Consider the following 10,022-nt stretch of genomic DNA (forward strand, 5'->3'; position numbering starts at 1 on the left):
ATTTATTTTTATTTTCATAGAGTAAGGGCTTATGAAACCCCTCCTAGGCTCCCCCTCTCCTGGTGTGATAGGATGTCTCAGTGGCAGTTCAGTCAATATATCCAGAAACAGCAGCCGGCATGTTTCAAAGTGAGATGACTGTGAAATGTTTTAATAATTTGTTAGATGATTTTAAAATATTGTACCTGAATTGAAGCTCCGAAAGGTTTGAGGAGAAAGGATTTTGGAGAAAATGATGTGTGAGAACTTTGAGAGCTGTTTACGTATTGTGGATCTGTCCCACCGCATCTTGCCCCAAGGGAGAGGCTGGATGTGCTTGCCCAGCATCTCAAACCCAGGGAAGAAAGCTGTGGTGGGGCCACCCAGAGAGCAGCTCCATGCCCGCCATAGCTGGGGTCCACAGAAGACTGGTTTCTGACTCTTGACAATTTTAACATCTAGCAAGGAACAGATATAATAGGATCTGCCTGCATCCCAGAGTTAGTTCGGGTGAAGGATGAATACATGTTTCCAGTGAACCCGAGACAGGTCGTGGAGCCCAAGAGAACTATGTGTCGCCACCCTGGGGCTTGTAAAAGAGGTGTGAGCCCTCAAGGGGTAAACAGACATCATTCCAGAGAAACTCCAGACAACACCACGTTTCCAGTGGGCAGAAGGGTAGTTGATGAGCTGGTAGGGAATGCACCCCCAGATCAGAGGAACTGCACGTGAGCAATCCCTAAAAAGCCCTCAAGATAAGGAATTGGTTTTAAACAACCGATGGGCCCAGAGAAAGTGGAGGCGGCCAGGGAAAACCCTTCAGGCAGAATTTGCTCCCCCTGCACCCCCCCCCCGCTGGGCCCCCACCCAGCCCTGGTTCCTTGCTTATAGGGCACCTCCAGAGAGGTGAAATGAACACTTTCATTATAGCAATTTCAAACATATATTAATGTAGAGATAATAGTTTGATGAACCCATTTGTGTCCATCATGAGTCCAACAATGATCAGCTTATGGCCAATTTGGTTTTATGTCTACCCGCCCCCTGTTATTTTGAAGGAAATCCCACAGGTCATAGCATAATACTTCAGTGTCTATCCTAAAGAGGTGAAAATATATATACATATACATATACATATATAGACATATGTGTATCTGAATGTATGTGCAGATACACACTCATAAATCTACAATTATGCTAAAATTACCACTAATTCATTTATTGCGTCGAATGACATCATGTTCAGAACTTTGATTATCACATGGAGCTGAAAGCTTGAGTTCCTGAAGGACAACTATATTATGTGACTTTAAGGATCCTAAGACCACCTGACATTTTTGTTGAAAAAGGGAAAGAAAGAGTCCCCACTGAATGGGAGAGAAAAACAAAGCCAGTGATAAATCCCACGAGCCATGTGGGGCTACTCGGCTCACTGACCACTAATCAGGCCTGCTCTGGCCTGAACGTGTCCCCCCAGATTCATATGTTGAAGCTCTAACCCCAGAAGGATGGCCTTAGGAGGTTGACTAGGTCCTGAGGATGGAGCCCCATCGGAGGATTACTGCCCTTACAAATGAAGCTCCTGAGAGCCCCTGCGCCTCCTCTGTGTGGGGTGGGAGCATCGATGCACTGGAAGGCGCCTCTATGAACCAGGGAGTGAGCCCTCACCTGGGGGTGACCATCTGTGCCGTGATCCTGGATGCCTTGCCCGCACCCTCCCCAGGACCTTAGCCACCCTGTCTGTGGGGTTCTGCCATGACCAGCTCATCAACCACCCTCCGCTTGCTGGAAATGTGGTGTTGTCTGGAGTTTCTCTGGAATGACGTCTGCTCACATCTTGAGTGCTCATACCTTCTGTGCTGAGCAGGGTCACAGGTAGCCGGGTCCAGGAGGGACAGGGAAGGGTCCCCAAGAGACAAGCTGTGAGACCTTAGCCACATCCTTCCCTCCCTCTCAGGAGAAAGCACAAGTTAAAACAGACCCCTGAGCAAATGGCCCTGGCACATGCCCTTTCTGGGGCTGCCATGCCAGGACCACAGGCTGGGGCTTCCACGATGGGAGGGTATCCCCACAGTGCTGGAGGCCCACCATCAGAAATGAGGTGTGCGCAGCGCCCAGCTCCTGCAAAAGGAGACCTCATCTCTGTGCCTCTTCCGTGCCAGGGGCCTGGCCATCTTGAGTCTTGGCTTCGAGCCACATCGCTGCAGCCTCAGCCTCTGCCATCACGTGGCATGTCCCCGTGTGTCTGTGGTCACATTGTTTTCCCTCTGTCTGTGTCTCCCCTAGAAGGACATGAGTAAGATTGGATTTAGGACCCGCCCTACTCTGGTCTAACCTCATCTTGACTTAAATTATCACATGTTCAGTTCCAAACTGAGTCTCACACTGAGCTTCCAGGGAAGACGTGAATTTGGGGAGGATACTCTCCATCCTGACGCACTTGGAAACCACTTAGTGACGATGGCTTGATTCACCAGTGGTGGCCAGCTTGGCTGGAGGGAGGCCAGTCTTCCGCCTTCCCTGGCTGTCCTCTTAGGACACGGCTTGGTGCAGGGCTGGCGTGAGTCAGGCACAAGTTGGGGGCACCCGCAGGTCCCCACAGTGCACTGCGGGAACATTCCCTGTCTAGGTCCAGCAGGCAGGGCTGTCACCGACCAGCCTGGTACCCCTCGGCCACCTGCTCTCTGGCTATCAGCTGTGTTTATTTCTGACTTATCTCTGTTCCTTTGGGTGTCCTGGTCATGAGCTGACTTGTTCCTGGAACCTTCCTTGTTGTAACAGCATCTGGGGCTGAAGCAATAGTTCCAAACCCAAGGGATCTCCAGAGAAAGGTTGGTGGGGCTGAAACCACCCAAAGTCACCTTGAGCTAGACACACACTTCCCCTGAACACCCAAGGGCCGCCACATGCCCCCGTATGTTAGGATGGGCACTGGCCCCGTGATGGGGACCGTGAGGGGCATCCTAGACTCCATGGCCTCCATCCTGATTCACGGAGACCCTCAGTCCTCTACCCCACGCCGCCACAGTGTGCGGGTGACATATTCGAATGACTCCACCTCCTCCGCTTTGTCCTCAGTGTAAACCATGTCAGAAGATGGAAGCCTCCCTCAACTGACCACTCTGTTTGCTTCCCTAGAAGCTCCACATCCAGGCCCTGATTCCTAGGAAGGGTCTGGAAATCCCTTTCTGGGAGGCAGGAGGAAACTGTGCACAGAACAGAGGGAGGGGCCCCATCCACACCCGTGGCAGCTGCAGGGCGATGCGACAGCTGACCTGCAGGAAGCACCGCAGGGAGGTGTGCAACCCTGGGACTGCCCTGGTGGCATCGACTAACAGGACTTTGCACTTTCTTCCTCCAGCCGGCTCTCTGCTGGCTCGGACAGCCAAGAGTGGCAGTATTAGAAGGCTGAGAAGTAACATGGACTGTATAACCCTGCATAGGTCGCACAGACTCAACTTTCTGTGAGGTGGTGGGTTAGGAGTGCCTGCCTAGAATGCCCTTCTGACCCTCACCCATCTGCAAACTCCTACTCATCCTTCAAAGTCCATTTCTAAGTTCACCCCTGATAGAGGCCCACTGTGCAGCATTCTGCCAGCTCTCATTCAGTTGCATCACAGTTCACCCTTCAAGCTTGTTCTTCCTCACTGGGCAGTAGGCCATGAGGCCAGGGGCTCCACCTGGTATCCTTAGAGCCCAGCATTCCCAGACCAAGCACCACACTCTGTCCATGCTTGTCACATACATGTGCCAACCACCATGCTTGCCAAGATGGAAGGTTGCAGTCCCAGCACTGGGAGCCAGACAGCCTGCTTCTTGGACCCACCCAGGAGGCCATCTTCCCTGGGACACCAGCATGCAAAGCCCAGGGTGGGAGGGAGTGCTGCCAGGACAGTCAGGCCCCCTGCAGCACCCCCTGGGTGGGGAATGAGGGAGCCTCCAGCAGGAGCCTGTGTGTGCTCCCCCAACATTCAGGGGATGTGCAGCAGCCAGCTGTCGGGGTGGGGCTGCTGACAGTGATGTGGGGCCTGCAGCTCTGGCACTAGTTTTATTTCATCCGTGGAACATGGACTCCCTTGCCCCTGACCTAGAGGAGCTGGGCGGCTGGGGAAGGTGGCAGACTGTGAGCTCTGGGAGGCGGGGGACTCCCCGGTCCTGTCCTCTGCCCTGGGTAGAGAGCCCAGGGTTCCTGGGGGGAGGGCTCATAAAACAGAGTGGGGCCTTTCCTCCAAAACATCTCCTCGCTTCTCTTGTCTCCAAGGGCCAGCTCGAGCCCCTGTCCTCTAAGAATCCTGTGCTGTGTCCACTGGCAGAACCCCCTGTTGCCCCCACCATGTCACAGCTGCCCCTCTGTCAGACATGGGGACTGAGAGTCTGGGCCCTCTGCCAGCATAGCACCTGCCCCACACCTGGCAGGTGGTCCGTGGCCCCCAGGTGCCTGGCCCAGCTCTGTGTCACCATCTCATGCAGCCCTGTGCAATAGGTCCATGTGACAGGCAAGGGAACTGGGGCACAAGCGGTGAAGTGACTGGAGACCAGGCCTCGGGCTTCCCTACTGTAACTGTGACATGACCCATCTCCCCACGGGGGACCTCTTCAGGGTGAGGGGTTTGTCACCCTACTAGTCCTTCCTGGGTCCCAAGCTGGGCTCAGTCAATATTAACCAGGTTAAACTGAAGCAAAACCCCAGGTGGTGGTCTCAGGGTGGGGACTGCCAGGGAATTCAGTAATCTCCAAATGACCATCTGGGGGGCACCAGGCAGCATCACACAGCCACCCGGGTCCAGCTCTGCAGGTGACTCCAGGTGAAGCCCAGTAGACACCAGGGTGATCAGAGATGCTCCCTGCCAGGGCAGCCTTCACACAGCGGTCCCTCCTAAGCTTATTTCTGGGGTGTTTGTGCTTTCCAGGAACCTGGTCCAGTTCCACACCCTGGCCTGGCCTGGGGTGTGGTGGGGAGTGGGAAGTCAGGGGGTCTGGCCAGAAAACCCTCCGAGGAGTTACCCTATGACAATCTTTCTAATAACATAAAAATCATGCCATCTGTTAGCTTGGGTGCACTCTGGCACTCTGGGAACAAAGCAAATGCCCTGATAAGAACATAGAGATTGCTCTGTCTTCAAGCCAGCCTTGCCTTGGAAGAGGTGGCCAACCAAAGGTGAAGGTCACCTCAAATCAGCTCACTGGGGGCTCACTGAGTAGGAGGGCTAAGCCTGGGGAGGCCCGAGGTGGGACACAGTCCTCCGTCCCATCATGTACATAGTGTGACCCCACCGGTCACTCAGTGAAGGATGGCTCTGCAGATGAACCCCTGGGTAGTTCAGGTCCCTTGCAACACTATATCCACACCAGGGGGCCGAGGTCGACAAGCCAGGCACACCCACCTGGGTCCCAGAAGAGTCACTGGGTTGCATCGGTGCTGAACAGATGGGTAAGAAGGCCCCTGCCAGCAAAGAGGCGTGGAGAGCACACTAGGGCTCCATCCTCGGCTGCACTCAGCAGAGGCACACAGGCCCTGCGAAGGTGGCACTGACCCCAGAGTCCTCCACCAGTGGGTGGGATCCCAGCTGGGATCTACTGGAGTGCCCTTGACAGACCTGAAATGCTGAGTTTTAGTTTGTTTCTCTGGAAAACGGGAGTAATTATTCCCAGATCACTTAGATATACTGTTATAAAACAATTTCCAAGATAGCCTTCATTCAAAAGGAAGCCAGCTGGGCAAAGGCATCTACCAAGTTCCCATTAAAGATGGGCTGAGATGCAGACAGAACATGTATGAAAAAATGCCTAAGGAAGTGTTGAAACACAGGTGCCTCCAGACAGGAGGTCTTTTGTATTATTCTGCACATTATATGTTTATTAAAATGCATTGAATATGTTTATTTCACAACTTGCTACAATGCAGTTAATGATAAAAATAATGTTTGTTGTAAAAAGCAAAACAGAAAGGAAAGGAATTTCTCCCGTTCCAGTCTCAAGGGAGAGGTAAGACCTGTGTGCACAGGGCCCCTGACCCACAGCGGCCCGGCTGGCTGGGAGTCGGTGGTCTGGGACTCGCGTCAGGGAACGTGTGGTTGTGGACGACCCCAAGTGGGTGCCTGGGACTCACGGCCCACCCCCCGCTAAGCCTGCATCCTGTCCTCCCAGCCCTGCTCCCAGAGAGGAGTGTCAACCTGGGGACTGGAACCCAAAGGCAGGGCGGGAACCACCCGCTCCCCTTCAGGAAGACGAGCCTCTGGGGGCCTCACAGCTGTGGGGGCCAGGGGGTGAAGCAGTGGGGCTGGGGCCGGAGGGAGAGCCACGCCCAAACAAACAGGACCCGCACGCCTGTGCAAACACAGGGCTATAAATGAACCGTCTTTTCGACACGGCATGTCCTCTGAGCAGCTGGGTCACCAGAGCCCACCCACGACCATGGAGGCTGGAGCATTGTGGCTGCTGGCGGTGGTCCTGGTCCTGGGATCCTCCACCTCGGCCGGGGAGTACATGGGCCTGTGTGAGTACTGCGCCGACCCCCTCCCCTCTCACAGCAGGAAGGAGGGCCCTGGAGGCAGGGTGGGGGCGCAGGCTCCGGGGCTCTCTGTGGGCTTGAGGCAAGGACCGAGCCCCCCTCCCCACACACATACATACACTAGTTTAATAACTGCCATTTACCAGACACACACATTTTCTCTCAATAGCCCTACAGACTGGGTCTTGCTGTCCCATTTTACAGACAGGGAAACGGAGGCTCGGAAAGTTAATAACTGACCTACGGCAACCCTCCTGCTCGGAGCTGAAAGCAGGATTCAGACCCAGCTGTGCCTGGCTGGCAGGCAGTGCCTACGCCCACCAGCCTCCTGCCTTTTCTGCCAAAGATTCCTGAACCACAGTGCAGAGCTTTACAGACTGTTTTGCCACATTCACAAAGCAAAAAGGAACGACAAGTGGAAACAGTCACTTCTGGAGCACTTTGATTCATGAAAACAATTTTTATGTATCCTCATTTATCATTGCTCTGCCCTCTGGGGGGAATGTGGCTGTTCCATCAACCCGAGTGTGAAGAACTTTGAGGGGGGCTTTTTATCAGGTTGTCTACTGAGTGGGGGGACCAGCAGTGGTTCCCAAACTGGAGAGCTTTCAGAACTCCTAATGCCCAGGATGCCCCAGCTACATCAGAATGTCTGGTGGGTGAAGGGTGGGCGAAGCAGGCACCGGTAGATTTTAAAGATCCCCAGCATCTCCCGACGTGAGCGAAGGTCAGGAACCACTGGGATACGGAATTATCGAGGACGATTAAAGAGATTTCCCATGCTTTCTATTTTCCCAAGGAAAAGTCCGGCTAGGTACCAAAGTGAGGCAGATTTGCTGAGCTTCAGATAGACAGACTTGCTTGAGAAATGAGTATTGGACACTAAGGATGTACGGGAAGATGTGACAAGCAGACGCTTCGGAGACAGGGAAAGAGAAAAAATAGCAGGGAAGAAATAGAACATAGCACTCACCGAGATTTTCTCTACTGAATGTGTGTCTCTTGTTAGACTCTTTGTTTTCTTAGAAAGGGGATGTTTTATTGAAAAAAACAGTGAAGGGGAACTTTGTTTCTGGCTTCAGGGACCCCTAATTCCCATGGGCACCTGCCAACAGGAGGGAACCCAGGCCCACATGGCCGTCCTGACAAGGTTCTAGGAGCGTGCCAGGGGAGGGAGACCCCCAGGCCGATGGCCAGATTTTCTACAAGATTTACTCAGAAAAAGGGTCCCTCCTCCAGCGGATATCAGGGTGCAGGGGCACCTGATAGGCACGCAGGAGCTGAGGACTGCAGGCTCACAGGCAGAAGCCACAGGCCCTCCCCAACCGGTGAGGGCACTGGTGGCTGACCAGGCTTTGTTGGGGCCAGCGGCAAACCAATGCGCCATGCCAGCCAAGGACAGGGTGGACTGCGGCTACCCCGACGTCACCGCCGAGCAGTGCAACAGCAGGGGCTGCTGCTTCGACTCCAGTATCTTCGAGGTACCCTGGTGCTTCAAGCCTCTGCAGGAGGCAGGTAAGCCAGCCCCACTTGCACAGTGCCCTTTCTGAGCCCAGGGAGAGCCTCCAGGTCCCCAGGAAGCTGCACACACCTGGGCCTTGGGCAGGGCACCCAGCACACGGCTGTCCATTGGAGGCCTCAGTCAGAGGCTCTGAGCCCAGGGCAGCTAGTGGCCAGTGGCTGTCCCTACTGAGGGGTTTGTGCAAACTGTAAGAGCAATTGTTTCAAAAATGTGTTCAAAGTCAAGGCATTATGTAGAGGGAGCTCATTTGTTAAACTATCCCAGAGAGAAATAGCAAATACATAGGTTTGGGAAGCCGGGGCACCCTTTGAGGCCATATTCAGCAAATAAACCATTTGTGACATGCTCACAGCATGGCAGATGCATGGCAATACTGGGCGTGGAGCCCTGGCGCCCCTCCACCCCCTGCCTCGCCTCCCTTGGTGGTGCAGTGGGCTGCAGGACAATCACCTGGGGATCCCATGTCAGCAACAGGTGGCTGTGCCCACGGGTGGCTCAATGTCCTGCTCCAGCAGCCCCACCCCACCACGTCTTGGGCGTGGAAGTCTGCTACAAGCCATCTGGCAGTCCAGGAGTCAGCTCTCACCATGTAAGAAGAGTGCAGCTGCAGAAGGCACCTTCCTGGCATCAGGCCCTGGAGGGGCCTCTCCTGCCCTGCACCCCAGCGTAACAAGGAGGGGCTGCACCCAGCTGATCCCCACTCCCTGAGCAATGACCGGGCCCATACCCATTTCCAGGGCCTCCTCCCCATTCCCAGAAAATCCAGGCAGAGGTCCAGGTGAGGCTGTGGAACCAGAAGAGAGAGCTGCCTCACTGATGGCCGTCTCCACTCTTTGGGCTCCTCAGCCTGAGACCCCTCCTTCTTTGAGGACTGGCAGTGACCCCCAAAACACCCATCTCATTTATCATCTGCCCTGGCCCTCAGGTCCTGGTGGGGCAGGTGGTCCTTCTCCCAGGAAGTTGGAGACACCCTCCCCCCACCCCAGTGACCTGGGAGAGAATGCAACACAGGATACTGACCTTGAAGCCTGTCTTGACCTTGAGAGCCAGGCAGCCGGTGGGTGGAGAAGAGACGCCCTGTAACACATGCCTCTGCTTTGTTTCCAGAATGCACATTTTGAAGCAAAGCCCACTGGCCCCTCGACACCCTGGGATGTGAGCATCCCCTCTCTGGGCGCTCTGCCTGCGGTTCTCTGCCAGCTGTGCGCACCTCCGCTCTCCTATCACCCTGCTCCTGGCAAGCGCTTCTGCTGAAAGCTCATGATGTCTGGGGCCTGATGTTTTAAAGAATAAAGATCTGTACTTGGCATGAAGACAGTTCTTCATTCCTGAGATTTTGTGCTGTTGTGTTTTATTTCTGCTAAGTCACTCTCACACCTTCTCGGCTCTCACAGATGGGGCATGGCGGGAGCGTGCCATAGCGTCTCCCAGCAGAGGTGTGCCCCAGGCCCCGGCGCAGGTGAATGACCTGCTCACATAGCGCCTCGTGTGTGGGGCTGCACCGAGTCCAGACCCGGCACTGGGCAGGCAGGCCCGGCAGCCTGAGGGCTCACTTCCGTGTGCGAGTCGGGAAAAGACACTTCACATGTACGTTTCCTTAAAAGATTATTAACATCTGCCTTGGTGAAGAGGGCAAACAAATAAGCCAGCTTACAAACTGGCACTTCCTTGACTTGCAAGTCAGTTTAATGTCTGTGACCTTTGGATGGCCTTTGAATTTTTTCTTCTGAAAATGGGGGAAACTTCATGAATAAATGAATTGGTGTCCTTCTTAAGTCCACATGAAGGCTTACAGCGCCCCGGGTGGAGAGCCGTTCATCCCCTAACCCTAACCCTAACCCCCTCACTTTGTGAGCCGTGGACCTCTCTACTGACAGCTGGAGGGTTTCTACGGGCGCCAACCGGTGTCGACCCACTGGGCTGAACGTCCTGCGCTGTCATGCTGACGGCACTCTTTGCAGGCCACAGATGCAGTTGTGTGGCACACTCATCCACACAGCACGGTGGCGA

The 10,022-nt window shown here is 54.5% G+C and overlaps 1 protein-coding gene across 1 annotated transcript; it reads left to right on the plus strand.

Annotated features, from left to right (window-relative positions):
• Positions 1-6,316: 6,316 nt before the first annotated feature.
• On the plus strand, positions 6,317-9,344 carry TFF3 (trefoil factor 3). The gene is made up of 3 exons (XM_037014811.2): positions 6,317-6,475; positions 7,859-8,005; positions 9,120-9,344. The coding sequence occupies exons 1-3, from the start codon at positions 6,352-6,354 to the stop codon at positions 9,131-9,133; spliced, it is 285 nt and encodes a 94-aa protein (XP_036870706.1). The 5' UTR covers positions 6,317-6,351; the 3' UTR covers positions 9,134-9,344.
• The last annotated feature ends 678 nt before the right edge of the window (positions 9,345-10,022 follow it).

Source organism: Manis javanica, chromosome 3, assembly GCF_040802235.1.
Source record: "Manis javanica isolate MJ-LG chromosome 3, MJ_LKY, whole genome shotgun sequence".
In the NCBI taxonomy this organism is placed as follows: Eukaryota; Metazoa; Chordata; class Mammalia; order Pholidota; family Manidae; genus Manis; species Manis javanica.

What these genes read in the sequence shown, in the direction of transcription:
- TFF3 (XM_037014811.2), top strand. Translation starts at nt 6,352, where the DNA reads ATGTCCTCTGAGCAGCTGGGTCACCAGAGCCCACCCACGACCATGGAG. An exon ending in CGGGGAGTACATGGGCCTGT is followed by an intron (nt 6,476 to 7,858) that starts GTGAGTACTGCG and finishes TGTTGGGGCCAG; the next exon opens with CGGCAAACCAATGCGCCATG.